The sequence below is a fragment of the Ceratina calcarata genome, unplaced genomic scaffold (genome assembly GCF_001652005.2).
Source record: "Ceratina calcarata isolate Rehan_Ccalc_2016 unplaced genomic scaffold, ASM165200v1 scaffold92.2, whole genome shotgun sequence".
Lineage (NCBI taxonomy): Eukaryota > Metazoa > Arthropoda > Insecta > Hymenoptera > Apidae > Ceratina > Ceratina calcarata.
In genome coordinates this window covers 1,201,023-1,224,457 of record NW_017180576.1, presented here as the reverse complement: position 1 = coordinate 1,224,457, position 23,435 = coordinate 1,201,023, and the positions used below count along the sequence as shown (strand labels likewise).

The following is a 23,435-nucleotide window of genomic DNA, read 5'->3' as shown; positions in this document are numbered from 1 at the left end:
GTTTCCATCGTTACCAGTGGAAACCATTAATTTTTTATGGAAAACGTAAGCAAAATTTGTGACACGTGTTATGAATTTAAATGATACCGGGTGCTATCAGAAATTGTCAATTTCATTCAAAGCCTGTTGGCGATATAAATATCTGCCGATACGATAAATTCCTCTGCAGAGGAATATTCCATGAGCGAAAATAATGAGTTTCATTAATTCGCTGTTGCGACCATTCATTTGCGAAAAAATTGGGGATAAAATTGCGATGCGCAAGCTGTATCTTCCACATTAATATTTTGCTTTAATCCTCGCCTCTTTACAAGCCTTTCATCATATTTTTATGGATCTCAATATCGACACAAACTTTTTTTTAATATTTATTTTTAACGTAGATTTTTTTTAGCGATTGTTGTAACAGATTCTGCTGATAGATGATGCTCATACGTTTGCGAGCAGAATACAGTGGCTGTTACAATGATAGGCTAATGATCTTTGGAATGGCGTTCGGACATGAATACCGATCGATTGAACGACGAGGTCAGTTCAACAATCGACGTAGTCAATAACAGTAAAGCAACATGCGATACATGATAATCTAGTCTAGTCCGTTTCCAATATCCATCTTCTGTCAATTTCAATAGTCCTTTATCACTTAAAGTGACAACGCATTTCAGTCATGGTAAAACATCTGATGTACACAACATGTATATTAAATTAATTAATTATCAGAGGTTAAGATTATTTTTGCCTATACTTTTAATAAAATGTTAATTCCACGATTTTAGTCGATTCAATGAAATTGCAGACTACCAATGTTCGTTGCTTTTGGCGATAACGGTTACGTTTGATGCCAATTAATTTCAAGCACAGACAGGATCATAAACGAGTGCCATCTTAGAATCGAGCATCGCTTGTTTCGTACTCGAACGATCAATTTTCCGTTGGCCGATAATTAATCTTCTTATGTGGTTGCGCGCACGGAAATTGGTCTAATTCTCTAATTGCGCAAATTAGCTTAAGCGCTTTGAGCAATTACGCGGCTCCGGCGTTTGACATCCAGCAAATTATAGACACGCCTAAATACGGTTCACCCATTGTCTCGTTCCTGGCGGGCTCACCTGCCTACTTGTGTACAACTTGCACGATCTCGCGCGAGAAGAGATAATACACCGTTGTTCATCAAGAGTTGTTCACCCCTCTTTGTTGCAGAGATCATCTCCCTTCAGGTGACAAATAGATATTATCGCAAAACACGTTGAAGATCGCAAAAAGAGACTGCGTTTATCAATGAACAAAGAGAATGCGATTAATGTCGAGCATGTATTCTTTACGATATTGTGCGAGCATATAAGCTGTGGATGACGAGTCGAGTAGTATCTGATGGGAACTAATATCTCAAGCAGCTTCGAGATTGGCACTTGGAAGTTGAGATAATCGTCGACTCTCTTAGAGTCTCAGCAGTGCTTTGTAGACAGTCTAATCGTAGGGGATCATCTTCGAACTATCATAACTTCCAGCGTACTTGAGAAGTAATCATTTACTTAGATGGAAATTGCTCTTGGCTAACTCGATTCTGTTATGTATGTCTTGTAATCGATTTAGATCAAACGAACGTGGTTCAAGGTTTCGAGTAATTAACACTTTCGCGGGTAAATATAATCCCTATAATCGACGAAACAAAATAACTGCTCGCGGAATATTTAATAATATATTGCAATGTATTTTTAAAATCTAAATAAATTCGTGATTCGGTTCTTATTACACTTGAGTAAACATCTGAATCTAATTATCATAATCCTCAGCAGCTACATGTGCTAAAAGCAAAAACGAACCGAATGTCACCAAGTAGAAAGGAAATCGTTACATAGAATCGGCGGAAGCTGCATAAAAAGTCACAAAAGAGGATCTGCGGGATGTGGAAAGGGTCGGCGTAATTCCATCGTGGATTACCCGTCTAACGAGCAGATTAATCTTACGTTAGCCTTTGGTTACTACCGCGATTTATGCTCTGGTGGCCGGAAACGATTTGTAATTCCAACGAAAACGCTGGTTATTGAGAGCTCGGTCGCTGCGGATCCCCCGGAACCGAAGTCCGGATCACGTCTGTCTTTCTCTCTAACGGCAACGGGAATTTTTCGAATAAAGAGTGGCTAGAGGGAACCCAGAGATGCGAATCTCTCGCAAGACAGAGAGAAAAACCAGAAGAGAGTAAGGAGATAAAGGGAGCATAAGCGTCTGTTGTGTCTGCGATCGGGCACAATCGAACGAGGACACGCCGCGCCGCGCACACCCGCTTCTTCGACTTTCTAAAAAGCGGAAGGATTCCCTGACGAAAAAGCGCTCTTCCGCGGCGGCTTTCAGCTCTTTTCATCCTGAAAACGTGAGTCCCCGTATACAATGCCGAATGAAGTTCACGTGACTTCTGTCAATGCGAGGGAACATATTGTCACTTCCTTCTTCTCCCTCATTTTCAACTTCTTATTCCTCGGCAGGAATATGCGAACCTTTGACAGCGGTTTTGCTTCAATCCTGTTCATGTTTCTACCCTTGTGTGTAGATGTATATCTTTGGCTAGCTTTTTCAAAGAAGACCTCTATTATACTCCCTTCAATTTTGATAAGTCATGAAACCGAATTATCTAAGTAGGAGTTCGGTTAAGGAGGACTTCCACTATCTGATACCGTTTAGACAGTTGTCGGATCTGACAGCTCAAAAACGAGCGAAATCAGGGTTGTAGTCAGTAGAATAGAGTATAGGGGGGCCTCCTGAGGCCTCCTGCTTTTACATGCTTTTCTCTATATGAACGGTATCGGATAATGGGAATCATTCTTTAGTAACGTGCCTTTGTACGGTTCCGGTCACTAACATCATTTCTTTCTGCAGCAGCATGAAAGTAGTATTTTAAATGGATGATGTTCACTGTTGGGAATTATGGCGATAAAAGATACTGTAGGTTCTTTATAACGAAGTACTCGCTCCTTAATTGTATAATAAAAGAGAAACTAAGCGGGTGATAAATCGCGACTCTCATCTCTCCTAAAGATTGTATTTTTTTTATCACTTTCTCGAACATTCTAGTATACGATTACACGATTTCAGTTAATGAATTTTTCTACGCAACCGCGCCAGGACAATGTCGTTAATTCCTCCGCGAGGAGCTGCCTGACAGTTCAAATGACAATTAGTATTAATTCGTGTTAATTGTCATTCTGGGCTGCGATTTAATTCCCTGTTGGTCAGATTTCTTCCAAACCAGTCGCGATCAATTAGCAATTCACTGGCTCTGACAAATCCGAACCTTGATTCATTATTTTGTTTCAATGTTGTGTTTCAATGAACGGTTTCTTGCACGAACATCTTCCAAGACCGAACAAAAATTTTGTGATTTACTCTTCTTCGGATTATTAAATTATGAACGTATTTATTAAATATTCTCATTGACTGCAGGTTCATTCCAATCATAAGTTATAGTTCTTCAATAATCTTCATACATATAATATTAATATTCATATTATTCAATTGTATTTATAAATTAAGAAGAGAGACAGAAAAAGGAATCATCATCAATCAACGAAGAAGGGACGATTTCTCCGTCGATTTACGTCGCTTCCGGGCGACCTCATCGCGTCGCGATTTCGTCGAAATTTCAAGCTGGAAGACAGAACGCCCTTTATCTTGTCCCGAGATCGGATGCACACGCACGATTAGACATCCTCAAATAGGTTCAATCGACTGCGGTGCAACGCGACTTGCTCGAACGACTCGGCTGCCGCTCCTCCGAAGGATAATGTTGCGAGAACCGCTCTTCCTTCTCTTTTCTCCGAGCCTAGATTTCTACGCTGATTCCACGAGATCTTTTCGGTACATCTGGTAAGCGCATTACCGGATAAAGAACAGACTTTTATCTAACCAACTAGTTCCTCTCCAAGACACGTCGTTTCACGTTCAACATCGCTGACGAAGACTCAACATATTTATCTTAACTTGCTTTAAACGTAGCCTGATTGGGGCACTGATGTCACTTTCAATTGAAAGTCTACGCTTTGTTTCAGTTGTAAGGAAATGAAATATAATTTCCAGTGGTATATTAGCTCGAAGCATGCGAAATATCGTTTTATTCAAACGTAACAGATGTTTCTGTAGAATAAACGCATCGCGTGTTGGACTCAAGTTATTAATCTAATTATTTTAAACATTCCATGATACAACCGTTCACATAAAACACATTTCTAAAGACTGTTTACCATAAATGTTTTATATTACATAAAAATCCGCAGTCTACCTATAATTCTTATTCATATTCTTCAAACTATTCTATCTCTGATTTGAATTACAATAATAGATGATGAGATAAGACAGGATAGACGCTTTTCAGTTAGAAAATCTAAGCGTTAGAAACAGCGACGTGTCACACGCCTCAACCTAATATAATTTTTAATATCCGAGAGCAACCATGATCAATTATATGTATCATTAATTTTATAGAAGTTGCCGGATTTCTAATCGTTTCGAATTTACAAATAAGAAAAAGAAGAAAATGAACTCACCGTTGAGCACGTGGACCGCGATGGTGGTCTTGGCCTTCCCCGGCACCATGCAACTATAGTTCCCGGCGTGCCTCGGAGTGGCCTTCTCCACGATCAGAGTGCTGACGATCACGAGGACTTCTCTGCCAGCCAGTATCTCCATTGTCCTGTTTTCACTGAAATATAAACGTCCCATACTGTTTACTTAGCACAAATACTATAAATTCCATTTATTTGTTATTGATACGATGTCATACAATTAATGATAAATAACTAAATAATTATTGTCATAAATGTGTAAATATTAAACAATTAAAGAAAGAAATTACGATATACCTAACATCGTCGGTAAGCGTCTCGTCGCCCCTGGTCCAAACGACGGACTCCGTTAAGGACTCGTTAATATCTCTGGCCTCGCACCTGAGCTTCAGAGCACTTCCCGCCTTTAGATGTCTCTCCTTGGGCACCACCCGACCGGAATCGTCCGTTATTGTCAACTCCGGCGCTGCAATCCAGAAAGCACGTTTCTATAATACACGTGCTTACACCTTCATCATAAACTACGTGTACGAGTAGACCCATCAATCAATGTACAATATTTTTTGTCCCCTATTTTATGAGGCGTTCATTTTTTATCGAACGTAGAACATAAGAGTGTATAAGGAAAAAGTAGAGATGAGTAGAGAGATTGTCAATGAGCCCATCTAACGCGAGCCGGTTTTTGATAACCATAAACGACTGCTTCTAACATCAAACGTACGAAACGTACACGTATTTTGAGAAGAGTACTGAAAAAGACTTACACATATTACATTCTTATGTACTTTTAATGCGCGCTAACATTAGAGGCACTCGGTTACTTAAATGGGCTCATCGACACTCTCCTTACTTATCTCGGATGAAAGGTACATATACTCGTATATTTCGCCTGTGCCCTCATGTCAAGACGCAATTTTACACGCTTGACGAAGGAGATTTCGTCGTTGCCTGGAGATATTAAAGTTGAACAGCTCGACGACGGACAATTCCCGTTGTTCCACGAAATTATAACGCGCGGTGATAAAACCCGTTTTTTCCAACCACGGAATTAAACTTTCAAAGAGGCTCCGGTTAAGAGCACGATTACAACGCGAGGTCGTAGAATTACATCCCGGGGCGAAATGTATTCATAATTAACGGTCGTAAAACGGAGGAATCGTTTCAAGGAGCTGTACTAATTTACATCGTATAATTAAAGCATTTCGCTACGAAATCCGTTCCGAGAAGTGCTCCCGTTAATGAGACGCTGACGCGACAATCGCTAACGAAAACGGTTATCAAGAACTCGCTGTTCGAAGCTACTCCTGTACTTTCGAAGTCCTGTCAGAAACAGGATGGTCCGCGACCGGATAGATTTATCAGGGATCGACTATCTCCTCGGTGAAGCCAACACCGTGGGTGACAAATGCGATACAGATAGGACGTATTCGAACGTGACTGTTCATACGTATTAGGGTCGAGGAGAACGAGGACTGCGACTACACAAGGTTTCCGCTCCTCCACGAGAATTGACGTCGAGGGTTGATCGTGACTGGCAGGGTAAATGCTTGGTAACAGTTACCAGTACACCATGCGCTTTGTGCAATATTAATAGTTACAACGAACTCCTTTATCTCGAACAGACTCAATTTCAAATGTTGTGTTCCACTACGACTAAAGCATTTTTATGTACATTTCATGTTTTCCAGTCCAGTTGAACATGGAATAGATTGGAGTATATCAATAAATTTTATTGGTGAACTGCGGAGTTTTATACGAATAAAATATTTACGGAATTAGTTTAAAAAATGTGTTTTACATTTGGACTGTGGATTTCAATTTCATTTTTTAAATTGATATCACAAAAGTTTTATTTTTCATATGAATCCACAGTAACGCTAATTTAATCAACAAAAATTGCTAGTGTTTTTTTCGCTGGTAGTGGTCACGAATTTTAGCGTTCGACGCCCAGGACACGGCTCTTTTTCCAGGACGCCATTAAGATTCAGCGGAGCCGACCCAGCTGCGATTCTCAAGTCGACAGCTATGCAAATTCCTTAGCGCTTTCCAGGTTCTATCCACTCCTCGTTCGTCTCTCCTCGACCGTTTACACGCGGGCAAGCGTGTATTTTCGGTGCAACGGGATATATCTTGTTTGAACAAAACTTTTTATCCCGGTTTATGTAGCGATAAGTTTTGCGAAAGCTTGCTACGTAGCATTATATGCTACTCGAAATTTACTAGAGTACAGATTTCTGGTTGTACGAAAACATTCAAATGATTTGCAATGAGAATTTGAAATATATATTCAACAGGGAACATTTTTAAACCTATTTTAGTTTAGATTCTGTTTTATATGTATAATCAAACATCTGCGAATTTGCATTTACATATTAAAATGTTTTCATCGTTTTAATTGAACATAATTAAGCGTGCATAACAAAAACAGTAAACTTGTTTTTATCAGCAAATTTATAATTTAAGAGCACTGACTCTTTAATGAAATTATACAATCATCGATTTAAATTTGTTTAGTATTACATTGAACAGAAAATATTATAAATTATACTTGTTGTAAAATGTATTTCCTTTTCCTTTCAATATTTATTGCCTCGCAACAATCTTAAACTACAAGAGTCCATGTTTCACGAAGATCGTGATTCACCGCACACGGAACAGCCCTTGAAACATTTACCATCGAGGAACAATTCCAACTAGCTGTGTTCGCCAAGTCGTAACAATTCCTAACATGCGGAACGACAGTTTCGACTTAATCGCTGACGCGAAGGAAGCGTGTCGGTGAACACAGTGGCCAGAAGTTTTCAGTGTAAAGTTGCATTTAATACAAAAAAAGAACAATTTTGCTTAATTTCCATTTTAACAAGATGGCAAATATTTACGATGTCAAGTAGAATAAATTAGTCATTGGCATTTTCGGCACAATCGAGTAGAACGCGTCAACTATTGATCAGACGGGACGTATCGAGTACAATCTATAGTTAATGTGTCACACACAGTTTTCGCCCGATGTCTTTGTGAAACCAGAACTCTGGATCGACTATTTCCAGGAATTAAATCAATCAACAGCTAGCTATATCCAACAGCGAATTAAAAAGTATTTCCCTGGGGGATTTGTCCTAAAACAGGCCGATCAATCTTGCACAATATCCCGTACTCCTGCCTTAAGTTTTCAATTTATATGCAGCTCCGCGTTAGCAAGGAATATCGAACGTGACAGATCCGGTGGCGCGGTAAGTCTACGCGAAAACGTAAAACGGCGTCGTTTCGACTGCACTCGAAGCCAGACAAATCTGTAAACTCCGAACTGGAAGCGGATTTCGTCGACATTGGTGTCAACCACTACTGGAAAATCTCTATAATAGTGGTGGCCAAAGCTTATTATGATGTCAGTCGTATACGTTGTTTATCCAAGATATTGTGTAATCATGTCTTCAGTTGAATTGGTTCTTTTAAATAATATTATTTTCTTATTATTAGATTCGATTGGTTAAATCAATCGTTCAGCGTACACAGACTGTATAGGACGTGTCTTTAACTATAATTTTTTCATTACCTGATTACACTTATCATTGCGGCAAAAGTCTGTCTGCCTGCTTACTTGCCTGCCGATCAGTCGTCCGTTTGTTTGTGTGAAAACTTATACTGATTGTCGATTTTTGTCATACTTCTTATAAATGCATAACATTCGCAGTTTACTTATCATATAATAGCAACCATATTTTCTTAGGTGAAGACTCGGTTTGCAGAGTGCTGTCAGATATCTAAAGCTGGGTTCGAGCGGACGCGAGCGGAATTCAATGAAAAATTTAATCCAGCGAAACGGAGCCGACAGGATTGCGGCGACGAGCGAAACGAAAATTTCTTCCGGTGGATTATTTTTTCAAGCTTTTTGTGACGAACGGTTGTGAACGCGACGATGGGGAGGAGATAGGACGCACGAGAGAATTCAAGCGGATGCTTTCCCGAGGGGGACGTCAGAACTCGTAAGAGAAAGAAGGCGAGTATTATTTAAATTGGATTCCGCGATTCCGTATGGCGCCGCTTCCAAGATACCCTCGCTTTTCTTTCAGTTTTGCCAATTGCTCCGCTTGCGTTCCCTGAAATATTAAGCCCCGACGATTCTCTATACCCGTTGGATACCCTTGCGCAACGTTGTCCGGATTGAATCTACATTACTCTTTTTCCTTCCTCCATCGCGAACCCTCTGGAGAATCGTTATCGAGCCTAGAATTTTAATAATCGGATGAGAGCCTACGCAGAGATTGAACATCCTTCGCCAATTTATTCTCCCGTACCGTCACCGGCGCGAATTTTCTACCGCTGACGGGATTTGCATGAATGAGGGACTTCTGTTAAACATAAATGCGAACTGGTGAAATTTTCCAGAACTATTCAAGATCTCACTTTACAAAATGGTTTTGGACCCCACCGAACATGATTACCCTTCCGTCGAGCTAACTAAGTCAGCGTTCCGTTATTCGCTGCGGAACAAAGCGAGTTTCGCAAGGTTCTCGCGGTCCGAACATTACCTGTGAGTGGATCGCTGCCGGTTAGTGGCGTGGTTAAAAGCTGTCTCGTTGCCGGAACGGTGCAATTCGAGGCACCTTTAATTAGAACGGGATTTACGTCGAGGAACTCTGACGGCACGCGAAACGAGAGAAAACAATGGCATCCTCGAAGAATCCGGTCGTTTCGGCCGATAGCACGTAGAACGGGATTTTATGCTTGCGTCCAAGGTCCTTTGCAACCCGCTGTAATACTTTCTAGCTTTCTGGGTTAGCGTGTTCCCTTTAATTAAATTGTGATAGATGCTAACCGTTCAACTGCTCTGGTTTTAAATTCTTTTTCGCAAACGCAACAATTTTTCTCTTGAACGGTTGCAGGCAAATTGTAATACATGTTGAAAATTTTATTCATGAAATCGAATATAATTTTTAGCAGCAATAAAGGCCACATGAACTTCAATGCAAGAAAGAGGAGTTAAGTATGTTAATGGCTTGGAAAGAAGTCGCATGAATGAAGAGTTAATGAAGCAGAGTTAAGAGACTCGCGTGAGAGATTTCTAAAGGTAAATTTGCTGAAGATGCTGAGAAATCGATAGTCAATGACGAACTGTCAATGACCGAACAGGGACACGGACGTTCATGAATATTAAATGCAATTTTAAATAAATTTAATCCAGGATTCACGGGGACTGAATATTCATTGGCGTTATTGATGAACGTCGTGTTTCATTCATGTGGTCTGCGTCATTTCCCTACGCTCTTCTCGTATAATTGCTCCGAATCTTTTTATTGTACTGATACCTTATCCAGTTCATTTTAAAAAATGGCTAAGAAAAAGTAAGAACAAAAAAGAACAACATTGTAATCTCGATTATCGTGGCTTCCTTATTTCATTACTTGAATTCCGTTCTTTCCAACCAAGCAGTCTTATCAGTTAACAATAAAAATGTTTATCATAAATTCGTAACACTAAACCGAACACTATTCAATTAATTTTTATTTATTTATTTAGTTACAAACGAGCTGTGAGCCTTTTTCTCATAAAATTAAAACAACAGACAAATGGACCATCACAAATCATATTAGCATATTTTTTCTACAATTTGACTAGTGCGGCCGATAAATATTGAAGGAAAACACGTTTTGCGAATTCTCGATAAACAGGCTCGTAATAAAGGATTTAATAAATTGACATGTCCTAACTACTAGTCTTGATCTAAAACAGGCGTAGTAGCACGGGCGTAACAAATATTGTCGTAGCTCACGGCCATCTAACAAATGGGCTACGATGAACGCGTATCAATCATCGTATTAATCGTATCGATGATCGATCACCAAACGCGATGCGTCTGCTCCCGTCGTGGCCATGCTCGTTCACATAACACGTTTCAGAAGTCGTTTCCCCGTAACTACTGTTCTAACGTGACAAATACGCAATTTCGGGGAACACGGAAAGTGCACCCTCGTCGACATCGATCGCAACATACTGTGCTTCCTGTTTCACTATCGATAGATTTGATTCGCTGTGGCCGCCCACCTGGCTCGATTCTCTCCGATTTCTTATAGAAAATTTTGAATAGGTGGAAAAATGATAAATTTTTGTCACCATAAGAATCTGACAATAAATTATATGTATAATCATAATTATATAATGACGAATGAATAAAAGTAGTCTCAACGTTTTTACCTGTTAAAATACTCATAGATATGAGTGATATATTTATCATTATTCGAGATTCAAGGTAGAAGTAACGAATTGCGGGACGATAAAAGAAGAATCGCTTGGGAGGAGAACGCGTTCCTTCTGAATTAAGTAGTTCAATCAATCATTCGTCAGACCATCATCCAATTCTCAGACTCCAATCAATCATCCTCCGACAAATCGTCTGCCAATGAAACTTAATCGTAACTAAGATAACGACCAATTTCTCTTATTGATTTTCACCCTTGTTTGATACTTCTTGCGTAACGAGTTCGCAGATTTGTTGCAAAAATATATCAAACAGAGATGAGAATCGATACCAGAAGCTCCACGACGAATCTTTCCTTTCGGGTTCCTCTTAAAGAGGGAGGAGGTCAAAGAAATTCCAGTGGCACGGCGTCTCGCAAAAGACGTGGTCCGTCGGGATTCACGGCAACGAGAGAGAGAGAGAGAGCAACATGAGACGTGGACCTGGTGCTCGAAGCGAGATAGAAAATGGGGAAGAGAGTAGCAATGTCAGTCTATCCGGGTTTGTTCTGCCCTACTTCGCTCTCGCTTTTGTTCACCGGCTGGCCCACCCTCGGATCAGATCAGATTACCGGCCACGAGGCGCTTTAGTCGACGAAATGCGGGTTTCCATTGCACCCGAATCGGCGACATAAGGGGATTGGGAAACGCGAGACGCACGCTGGTAACCCTTTGCACCAGTCGCTCGTGTTTCCTGCGACCTCCCTTTCTTAGTTCTCGAATGTCGCCCTTAGTTTTGGACTCGGTCAAGCCTTACCCCCCTCTCCTAACGCCCAATAGGATTTTCCGCGTTGCAACCCTACTCGATGGACCGTGGAAACGAGATGAGAGGAGAGTGCTTCCATCCATCTCGCTTTACAAGCTGGAATTCTATTTATTCGGTTCACGTGGTCTTGTTGACTATGTTATCTTCTGGTTACGTCTCTTGGTGCACCAAGGATGGATTAGGACATTTATTAAGTACTTTACGCGTACGCATTGTATTTAAATCCTTACATCGGTTGAGAAGTTGAAAGTGAGAATCGTAAATAATATTCAAGCAACAAATAGGAGTCTATTAACACGTTAAGCGCGGCGTTAGTCTCTGGGGACTGACAGTAAACTTCTCGTTCAGGCGGCGTGTCGTCGGTCCCTGGGAAGCAACAGTGAACTTTTCCTTTTTCTGGTTCCAGGAACTGGCAGTATCAAAGTTAAGAAATATATAATGTAGTTTTAATGAATTTATTCAAACATTCTAAGCAAATACGTGATTTGATTTTACAAGTATTACAGAAAGTGACGACTTTTTTGGTCAAATTTCCAGCTGTCTTATGTCCAAATGTTTTTGCTGTACATTACTGTAGACCAACCGGTAAATGAAATAAAATCGTTACTGCGATATATGTTTTATACTGTGGAACATAATACTTGTCGAGTGGCCAATACCCGCCGCGCTGCGTGAACGAGAAGCTCAGTAAAATTGACTCTGCGCGTAACGTGTTAATAACTCATTAAATAATAGAAGTGTTTAAATAAATACACATACTCCAAGTATTACGAATCAAATACGATGCAACAAGTACAACTAGGTACATTTAAATACGTGAATTGCTATTTCGTTTGGAGTTAAAACTGATCACCAGAATCCTGTTCGTCAACTACTATCAGATTATACAAAAAAATTAAAAAACAAAATGTGTTTTTTTGCCAAGGCGAGGTTTGGCCACAGGTAATTCAATAGCCAAACAATCGCTGATCATGATACCGTTTACAAAGGAATCGCTTACCCGTGACGACAACGTTAATCGTTTTAACCAGCGGCGGATGCGTCGCTACTTGGCACTTGTATAAACCGGAATCTCGTGGGGTTGCGTACTGGATCTGTAACCTCCAATTGCTCGGATATCTGTTAAACGAAACAAGAGAACCACGATTTCATGTATATTTGCATCGTCACGGCACTTGGGCCTGTATCTGACTTTTACGTGGCGCATAAAACGAAAATCCGAACGAATTTGTACTGTTTTATAAACATAGAGGATCAACAGAAATGCTAAAACTAAATTTTGTAAATTCCTCCGACAATTTTATATTAATTTAACACTGGTACCACTAATTTTTTCAGTATATATGCATTTCTTCATTAAAAATCCATCATTTACGAAGGGTTTGATAATTCTCTTGTTCATAGTAAGAATGATATGACAGAATTTGAATTAATCACTCGAGCGTTAATTAGAAAATTAATTAGCTGTCTAATATATTCATCGACATTATTGTGTTTCGCATTCGCTTAATCATCAGTTTATCTCAACATCCGGCGTATTTCGGCAATTTCACTTACCGGAACATCAAGCTGATCCTCTGATCCACGCTGTACACGGTCCTGCCGACGGTGAGTAATCGAAACGAGTCCTTGCTTGCTTGATGGTGCCACGTCACCTGAATCGCAACGCAGTGAAATATCCTTCGTTATTGCCTCATAAATCACGGATTTCTTCGGACGAGAATAGAGCCCGGGGTTTCCCACGAGGAGAACGAGAAAGAGAGGCATCGGCATTGTTTCTGGCAGAAGCGACCCGCCGGAATTAAAGGGAATCTCGCGAAAAGTTAATAATTTCGCGACAAGGAACCGGGGGAGAGCCCCACTCCTGAGAGTCTGAATCCTTGCGAATGAATGCTGCCTCCGTCTCGTCCCCCTCGCGTCGTGCAATTTCTCGCTAAGCGTTTGGAAAAGACGAGCTTACAAGCCTCGCTCTGCCCTGTCGACGAATCTACCGTAACACGACCAAACCATCTTTTTCTCGCCCACCGAAACTCTGTTTCATATTGTACGTGACGAATGTCAAGATAAAGGAATATCGGAAGCAATTTAATTGTCCGCACTGATAGAAGGCAAATTAACTTACTGACATAATATGCAAACTCAAATGTTTGAACCCCAATTCAAATAAGTCAATTCAGAGATGACGATATGAATGAAATATTGCACACACCTAAGAGTATGTTATTTACTGTACAACAATATTGCTGACTATCCAATTCTGCTATTCTCCTACGCGAAGCGATATAATTTCATCGATTGTGCATTGCTAATCGATCATACAACAACGCTTCGCGTTGACATCGCGGCAACGTGTTCCGCCAAACGTATAACGTAGGTATTATTCGGTAATCCGTCGCGAACCGATACGCCCGCGGGAAAATGATACAGTATTAAAACGAGGCAACAATTTTATGCAAATCCGGTAGGGATTTGTCAATTAATCGACTGCAAACTGCCTCGAACAACGCTTCCGAACGCACAATAAGCTTCGCGGTATCAACAACGCGGTGTCCCGGTGGATTTCCAGACGAGAATCGACATGGAACAGTGCACATTCCTTTTTAAAGAGGAAATAAAGAAACTTTTGTTAGCGAATTCACGATAAGCGGGGAAGTTAATGACATCGTCAACTATGGAAAGAATGCTTGTAAAATATAATTCGTATCACGATAATTGCAAAATATATTGTTAAAATTTAATATCTAAAATATTTCATAAATATTTGCAAATTTTTATGTTTTGCTATTATTTGTGCATAGACGTTGCACGCATCTCACATATTTATCGTGCATAAATATCCGGAATCTGCTTATTAAAAACCTATTCAATCTCCACGGAATTTTTGTTGAAATAAGAGATGCACCGGGCCATCTCGATTAAATTCGCGCTGGCTCGAATGTCGCATGAACTCGGTTGATATTCTTTTAAGATATCGACGGCGGCAACGCGACGCTTCTTTCACGTTACTCGGCCCACGATCGCCGCTCAGAATCGGTTTCGCATTACGTATTCTGTGGAATATGAATCCATCTGGAATCCCAAGCGACCGTTTCTCCGTCCCCGTCTCCCGGTTTACTTTATCTATCTGCCTCCCGCCCGTCCTTTCTTGTCCGACTTCTCCCTCAGCTGATTACGATGCGAAAAGTTCGTCGACTTGGTGGCTACAGCCCGTCGCGAACGATAACGAATCGTGTTTGCAATTGTAATCATTTGCGGTTTTAGATCTATTTTCCAATTCGCCAAACGCGCTTTCATTTAATTTCATAAGAAATCCGGAGCGTTAGTTCTGAGTATACAATTAATTAGCGAGGTCAAGAACGCTCTTAAAGATATTCGTGATCAATATTTCAATGGTTTTGCTAAAAAACTGTGAAGGTATTCGAATTTTTTAAATGTATTCTGGAACCGTTCGAAAGCTTCAGGCTAGTCGAGCCAGATCAATCTCTAAAGTAAAGGAAACATATTTCTCTTTTCAGAATACGTGCACTTTACGATACGCAAACAAAAAATCGTCCTCGTAAGACAACAAGTCAGTTCAATCTTCGATTACTACGTGCTTTTCAGTATGTTTGCATCAATCTCAATACGGTCTAATTTAAATCCGAAGCGGAAGAGGACCGTAACACGCTATCCATCATCGTTATGCTGTATACATTCCATTTCCTCCATTTTATTTGCTAAAAAACATTAATGGAACGGAGGAAAAAAATAAACGAAACAATGATTGATAAAATGTAATAAATGAAACGGTCGCTTTTCATTTTCCAATCTTTTTTCGTGGTCCACTTGTCATACCCTTTTTATAATCGGGTGCAACCACTGCATCGAGTTTCGAAAGAGAAATCTAGCCTGAAGCGAAGGAGAGAACAGGAGAAATCGATCCGAATCCTCCCTTTACTCTCCTGTCCTCGCTTTATCATCGTGGATCCTTTTTTATTGCGCGACACGGAGATCATAAAAATATAACAAGACCGTTCGCAAGCTCGGTTTTTCATCATGACATCGTGCCTATTTTCCAACTTGCATCACAGTCACCGACTCGACCGAATAATAAAGGCAGTCCAAAGGGCGCTGACAGTGAGGAACGCGAAAGCAGATAAACTTTCACCGTGACAAAGCGATACATTGCTCTCTTTATTTCTTTCTTTTTTAATGCTCCGATGAAAGGAGAAATGCGAATGCGTGATTGAATCTCTTGTTTCGCACGCGGAAATGTATACTATGTAGATATTGAAACAAGAGTTTTATTTCTCTCTCTCATTTACCCAAGTACTGGTTCAGTGAATATCAACATATGATAAATAAAACAATTTTGATATCTTTTAGGAAAATTACAATTTCAAATCATCGCGTCCTATCAAAGAATAGGAGAACTAACATTTCTGGATTTAATTAGTTAATAGGTATTACATTTATTAGGTATAATTACCTCTTTGTCTCCCAGCATGCCGATTTTGCAGTCAAGCAGCATGGTGCTGCCTATTCTGGCTGTGAAATTCATCTCCTCATCACCATCCTCGAAATAAGGCCCGTATTTGCCCAGAGCACTGTCCACGCTTGGCAATACGAACTTCCTCCCCTGCAGAGGTTTCAAGGTACTGCCCGAGTGATCCGGTTCCACCTCCGTTTTAATAGACGGTTTTATCTCGTAAAACGCCTTTGTGGACTTGCCGCCAGTCACCAAGAGATTGTTCATCGATCTGGAATTATCCTTCTTCGGATCCGCGACGATCCTCGCCCGTTCGTTATCCTGCTGACGCTTAGTATCAGCCACAGCTTCTTCCGTCTCGACCACTGGTACTTGGAACGAGATCGCCTTGATGTCGTCCACATTTTTCTGCTCAAGCGGCCTTAACTCCGTAGCGATCATCTCGCGGATCGACGCGGTTGTGAACCGAACCGTGTCCTTCCGTCGAGACTTGTCCACGCTGGTAACCGATCCTTCGTGTTCCACCACGTTCGACAGATCCTCGCCCACTTGGATGCCATCCAATTGGTCTAGGTTCCTTGGATTGGGCAACCGGACGTTCCAAGAATCGGTGCTTGACACGATTTCCGCACGATTCGGTTTGGTTGAAACCCCGAAATCCCAGGTCGCGTGTTGCGTCTTGTTCCCAGGATTGTTGCGCTCCACCGGCCTCGGTTCCGATCCCGCGGGATCGTCCTCCGGTTCGCGAACATCGTTCGACGTCGCTGTCGCGACGTACGACTGTCCACTTTGATCTCTCTGCGGTTCGACGACATTCGTACGCGAGTCGTTCGAGTTTTCAAGACCCGTAGGGACGAACTGAGAGTCCCTAGTCACTGGAATTTCGTTGGCAGTATCGTTGGCGACGTGTGTACGAACCGTTAAAGGGATCGGATCGTCAGCGACGGACTGGTTCGCGGCCCTCACTTCCTCTTGGACATGTTGGTCCTCTTCATCCACTTCAGGATGATTGATACTGGACTCGATGGTGCCGCTGTCCGCCTCTGCGGCAGGGAAAAAAGATATCGTTGATTTCTCGTGAAACAAAAGAACGAGAAGATAAGTGCGCCACTAGACCGCGGACTTTTATGCAAAATAAAACGTACATGGTGCCATCATAATGTGCACTCATCTTTTTATTTTTATAAGCATTCGTTACATCTCATGCAAATTCGATTTTTCTATAAATGCATAAAGTCCATGGTCCAGTCGCTAGTGATTGAAATTGATTATGTTCTTTGAAATTTTCTGGGTCATGCAATAATGTCGATTTTAGATTATCAAAAGAATTTTTAGCTTCATTGTATTTATTTGCGAACGTGACCTGGAAAACCGATTTCGAGTTTTTGTTTTAATGATAATGGACAACGATGAGCTTTTCACGTTCATCGATCGCGAAGCTCTGTCCAAAAACGTACAGGTCCCGGCGAACATTGGAATTTCTCCTATTTATAGCCCGTGATTTTTTCTACCTCTTCCGATACTCCGTTAGAAATGCTCGTTCTACATCAGCTATCGATGCATCTTTTAGTTCTCTTGATAAAGTGACGTTTTATCATATAGCACTCAGAAAGCCGAACTGGTTTTTGCGTTCCATGAATATGTAGGCGCGACTTCGAGCGTGGATAACAAAGAACGAAGAGGGGTAGGCAGATAATATCGGGTGCTCCCTGTACTTTTCTGAAAGACTTTCCAAAGAGAGATACGTGTCATTTGTAATTTTACGTCGAAACGGATATTTCGCGGATGTGTATACGTATTTCTCCCTGAACTCGTTTTCTATAGTTGTACGCTACCTCAGGTATCTCGAGTATCGACTCCTTTTTTGTTACTTCGCCGAAAGAGCACGTACCGGCGATTTGTTCCCTTCAAACTTGTGTTTTGTTCCACCCCCATGTTTCATCTGTACCTCTCGCTGATATAAAGTTAATGAAAACTGTGATATCCACGTCTCTATACGTTTAGAATTGAAGGAAAAACGTAGGGTTGGTCGAATAAATTTACAAGGACATGCGTGTTTTTCAAGATATTATTGATCAAAGATATCCTTTTAAGAATCAATGTGAAATGAATTTCTTTAGATGTCTGACTATTCTCGTTTGTACTACTTTATTGTACACATTCTTCATATTTTCTTAAATAAATTTTATTGTAGAAGGATTATAATATTTTTTTCCTCTCTTTCCTTTTGATGAGTTAAGATTTCCATTTCTTTTTCTAACATATAATTTACATTCTATTTCTAAATATAATATGTACATATTTTTTTATGATATATTATAATGCATTATATGATTACGAAGATGCTAATTACGTACAAACAGACATCTCCACCTGAAAGTAGGTCACATTTTTTTTAAATCAACGAATCTTATCGTTCTTCTGGTTACCGCAAAAAGAGGCTGGGAGCAGTTCGTCTTATCACGCATACTTTCCATACGTTCCAACGAAAGCCGCGGCATTTACCGTAGGAATTATAACGCGGATTAAAATTTCGTCGCATTCTTTTCGTGACACGGTCCCGTTGCAATGGTCTGCGCCACCGGAACGAAACAGCGAGGCCGGAAAAATTCCAGACGCTGCCGACCGCGGTAACAATGCTACCATCTAATTTCTTTGTTCCCGGCCTAGCCTTGCCATACCCATCCCTCGGAAAAATATCGCCCCACCCTATCTCGGGAATTTCATTTTAAAGTTTCACCACTGCAGAAGATCTACGTTGTTGTTGTTCGCCCTCGTTGTTTTACATGAAAGAACAACGTGATCGTTTAAGAGATTTCGTGACTGTCTCCTCAAATTCTTTTAAAATAACAAGTTAACTTAAAGTGCTAAGAATCCACGCGTGGAACGCAGTGTTGCTGATGCAATTTCTACACCACTGTCGTGGATCAAGGACTGTGAAAAAAGATCTTCTTTCCTTTACATAAAGGAATAATATGATCATTTACGAGACTAACTACTGTTCGCAAATTCATCTAAGGTAACATGTAGCATGAAGTATTAAAATCCTTCGAGCCACAGTGGAGGTCCTGCAGTTCCATCTTTTCCAAATTATTATTTTCATCATTTTGGGCATTTAAACCTGAATTCTTTTCTATAATAAACTAAATGAAGTAATTTTCAATCCGGGATTTTAAACTTTGAAACCCTGATGTCAGATTCGTAAGAAAAATTCGTGACTCAAAGGGTTAAATTAGTACGTCTTGTTTTATAAATTATAATCTTCTAGTGAAAAATGTACACTGTTACGAATGAATCATGGAACGATAGACTTTAATGCTTCTTGTTTTTGATAATGAATTCTTAATTGTTTTTATAATGGTTTCATATGCACCAACGTAATGCCAAGAATCCATGTGAAGAACTCGCGTTACTCGTGCAATTCCTATAACAACGCCGTGGATTAAGCTTCGTGCAAAAAGGCGTCAGCGAAAGAAGCGATGAACGACGAGAAAAAGTTGCGCTAATTCGTCGTAATTACCTAGCGAGGTACGAGCAATCAGTCACGTAACTTCGCTTAATTGTGGAACCGGCGCTCGTCGATCATAATTTGTCCGTGATACTGCGGATTTGTGGCTCGTGTTCATGAGTGTATTTCGTGGATTATTTTTGTCCTCTCGCTGGCTAATAAACTTTCTCTTTTCGCAGCGCGTTGCCCGAGGTTTTTTTCTCTCTGTCTCATTTTCACGCGGAGAAAATGTTTATAGAACCGCGTTGCGAAACTGTTTGCTCGAGAAGCAGCCGCAATTCGATTGTACTGCGAGCTGGCCGGAAGTTGCGAACAGTAAATCGCTGGAGAACGCGAGATAGGAGTTGAATGGAGGATATTGGAGACTCGTAGACTCGTCGGAGAAGTTCAGTTCCGAGAGTTTAAAACAGTTGCGCGTGGAGGAGCGGTGGATTTAGGGTCGAAAGTGGAGTCAGGGTAAAACCGGAAGCTTCAAAAATAAGAAAAATCGCACCCTTGAACGCATAGCCTGTGTCTTGGGACACTGGCGGACAATGAGAGACATGGAAGAATACTATTTGTTTAAGGTGTGTCTCTTTAAACTTTAGACATTTTTTAAGACCTTTTTCAGCAAAATAATCTGTTTTGCAACATTTTTAGATACATATTTTAAAGTATAAGAAAAAAAGGTTTATAACTTTTTTGGAATGGTAGATTTTTGGTGACTGTGTCAAAATTCAGGACAAAACAGTGTGTAAGAGTACTCAGCTTTAGTTAAACTTATAACGAAAAACCAAAAAGTATTTTCTGAATCGTTTCAATTACTGCACTGCATAATCATTTTCATAAATATGTATTTTAAGATGTAGCATATTTTTCGACTAATACGAAAACTAAAAATAATATTAATATTGAAGTCTCTGATTATTTGTATATTATTTTTAAGAGTATAAAGATTTTTTAATAATAATAAAAATAAAAATTCTATTTTTTTTACCACGGATACAATTGTGTTACCCTTTAAATAAAAAAAACGACAATTCAAATATAATTTGCGAGTGAACTAACCGAAATACTAACACACTGTTCCATTTTTCGAGCGTAGAACACAATTGATCTTCGCCAGCCGGGTTGTTTGCGCATAAACGAATTTCAGAAATTATTTCCGGCCGATGCGGCGTGCCGAGTTGCCGCGTCATATAAAGCGACGAACTGTGATCTCTCCTCGTGTTACATGTACGTGTGTAGGCGTGGGTGGGCTTTTTCTCGTTCGATCGATCGAGCACGATAAACGGTCAAAGCATTTATACGGAATCGCTTACGTCGCGATACGTGCGACCGGAGTAAATAATCAAGTTCGTTGCGCGAATTCGGTGAAGAAAAAAACCAGTATAAGACCTTATATCTAACGTTGAAGTGATAAAATTCTGATTCAAACAAGTTTCAAATTTCATTAAAATTATTGAGTGTTACAAATGAACATCAGAAGCGAAGTACACATTATAACATGTAATCAGTCTAAAAGTTTCTACTTGATTTTAAATAAAATACGAACGCTACATTTAGTAAAAACTTTTGCTGTACTCATCTCTGTACTCTATCATTTTTTTTACAAGTAGATGGATTCCTCTTTCGTAAGAAATGGAAGATAGAAGTTGATCATGCAAATGGAAATCACCATTTTGGACCGAACAAATCATTTTTTAACCTCTTGCAGAATAGAAGCAAAGTCCAAATGTATGAATACAGTTTTTTGTCACAATTCCAACATTCAGGCCCTTGCGAAAGTCGTATAACATAACATAGCAAAAATAAATTTTCTTTCTTCATATCGAGAAGCCAGTGTCATGCGCAAATCAACCTAAATCAATGGTGCCTGAAATTTATGAGGGTACTATCTTTCGATAGGTTTGTAACATACCATAATGCTAAAACAAACATTTATGTCGAAGTACGATCAGATCTGACCGCCCTTATAAATTCTGCACGAACTTTTGTACTGATATAATATTTAAAAAAAGTTAGAAATTTCTACTTAGATTTCATTCTTTAATAATATAAAAATTGAAATTCTACTTGTCTAAAATATTGTAAAATAAGAAAAAAATGTAAAACTCTCCTAGTAAAGATAGAGATAGGTAAAAAAGAGCGTAATATTCACCTGACAGCGTGGCAGTAATCAGAACGAAGACAATTGCGATGACGCCGAGCGCCGACGCGGTCGGCTTTAGCATTCTCCACCCGGTCATATCGAGGATCCGCTCGACTCTCTCAGCCTTCAGGGATCTGCTCCATCTCGTTGTTCATCTTCGTTCTGGCCAAGAAGAAACAGTAAAATAGACGCGTTAAAACTCTTACGATCAAATCGTTCACGTTTTAGAGCTTTGGAGGAAGGCCTCGTAAAAGTCGGTATCCATTAACTTCGCGCAGCTTTGTTCCCCGGCGGAGATTTGAACACCTTTCCACCGTCGGTTGTGACAATTAAGTCCTATCCCTATGAAACTGCCACGATCGTTACAAGATCGACTTTACGAGGACTCTCAACTATAATAGGCTGGATCTTATCTATTCTCGCAGCTGATCCACAGAAATTCTTAAAGAGTTTGTTATATGTAATAGAAAATGAGGATATTAAATCTGTTACCACTGGTTTCCATTCGAAATTAAATTAACCCTTACTGTGTAAATGTTGTTCTTCATTTTACGATCTAACTATATAAAAGCCTCGTTTGTGACCGATGCGTTTTTCCTATATTATAATTAAAGAAAATATCTGAAAGAATTCAAGCAATTTGTTAATATATGTTTAGTGTTTTATATGTATAGTAAGAATTAAATATACTTATTATGCATTCTCTCATTTTCGTCTAAAGTATTTTTCTTATTTAATTAAAAAAAAGGTAATTAAATGTGCATTATTTCTCTTAGACCTTCATCCTATATTAAAATTTCTATTGACGTGCCGTTTAATTTCCTCTCTTTACGTTGGTCAGAATGTTAATGAAATTCCGTGGCGCGTTTCGGCCAGCGTTTAATTAAGAGAAAAGTTCCTCAGTACTTTTTAAACTTCATGTCGATTCGGAATCGTCGCCCAGCCTTTTAACATATTTTAAAACAGTTCACACCAACCCGAGATAGCCTCCATTGTTAACAACGATCACGATCTTTATGTAAAATCTTAAGAAAGTTATACCATAATTGATTAAGAGACGAAGCCTGTTTGCTCCATAGCGTCTAAAATTCTCTGACACCTGTTCAAAACTTCAGTTTCATCTTTAATGTATCCTTCCGGCAAGACTTGCAACTTACGAGGCACCGGTAGTATCCAACCAAAGTCGATTATGAAACTACCATGAAACTCACGACATTCCTTATACACGCAAAGTCCAGCAAACATCCATAGATCTCGGTTCCAAAACGCCTGGATTAAACCTCCATTAAGCGTGATTAAATCATGGACATCGAAAACCGACACGATTCTTCTTCTACTCTAATTACACCGATTAATTAATGAAGTCGACTAGACACGAGTGTCGTGACGACGATGTACAAACTGGAACAGACGGACACGTCTGCGAGGGACAACTGCTATACCGCAGACGTTGCTGACAAATTTCGGCCGATCAGCAATTGTAATGCCTAATCAGACGTGTAATTATCACTAACAAGACGTGAAATCATGCAAAAGTAATTGCATAATTATATTTATATCTATAATAATCAAATATTGCAATCATTGCGATCTTATGCTACAGAAAATTGCAGTCCACTTCACTTTCGAGCAAAATGGCAGTGTGTGAGTCGAGGCTGCAGCCACTCGTCGATGGATAAAATTTCCCTTGGAAGTTAAATATCCGTGAGACCGTGATTACGCAATTTAGTACGATACGTGCTGTTTTACCATCATCATCGTTTTTCATTAAA

General features: G+C 39.9%; 1 protein-coding gene across 2 annotated transcripts in view; it reads right to left on the bottom strand.

Moving 5' to 3' along the window:
* LOC108631670 (uncharacterized) overlaps positions 1 to 23,435 on the bottom strand; it is a 176,800-nt gene that overhangs the window by 21,616 nt on the left and 131,749 nt on the right. For both annotated transcript variants that reach the window (XM_018035776.2, XM_026818973.1), the window contains 6 exons: positions 21,673 to 21,825; positions 16,025 to 17,067; positions 13,114 to 13,211; positions 12,557 to 12,675; positions 4,854 to 5,022; positions 4,539 to 4,693 (listed from right to left, as the gene is read on the bottom strand). In XM_018035776.2, coding sequence (XP_017891265.1) covers positions 4,539 to 4,693; positions 4,854 to 5,022; positions 12,557 to 12,675; positions 13,114 to 13,211; positions 16,025 to 17,067; positions 21,673 to 21,760 — 1,672 coding nt within the window. In that variant the 5' untranslated portion in view covers positions 21,761 to 21,825. The remainder of the gene's footprint in view (positions 1 to 4,538; positions 4,694 to 4,853; positions 5,023 to 12,556; positions 12,676 to 13,113; positions 13,212 to 16,024; positions 17,068 to 21,672; positions 21,826 to 23,435) is intronic.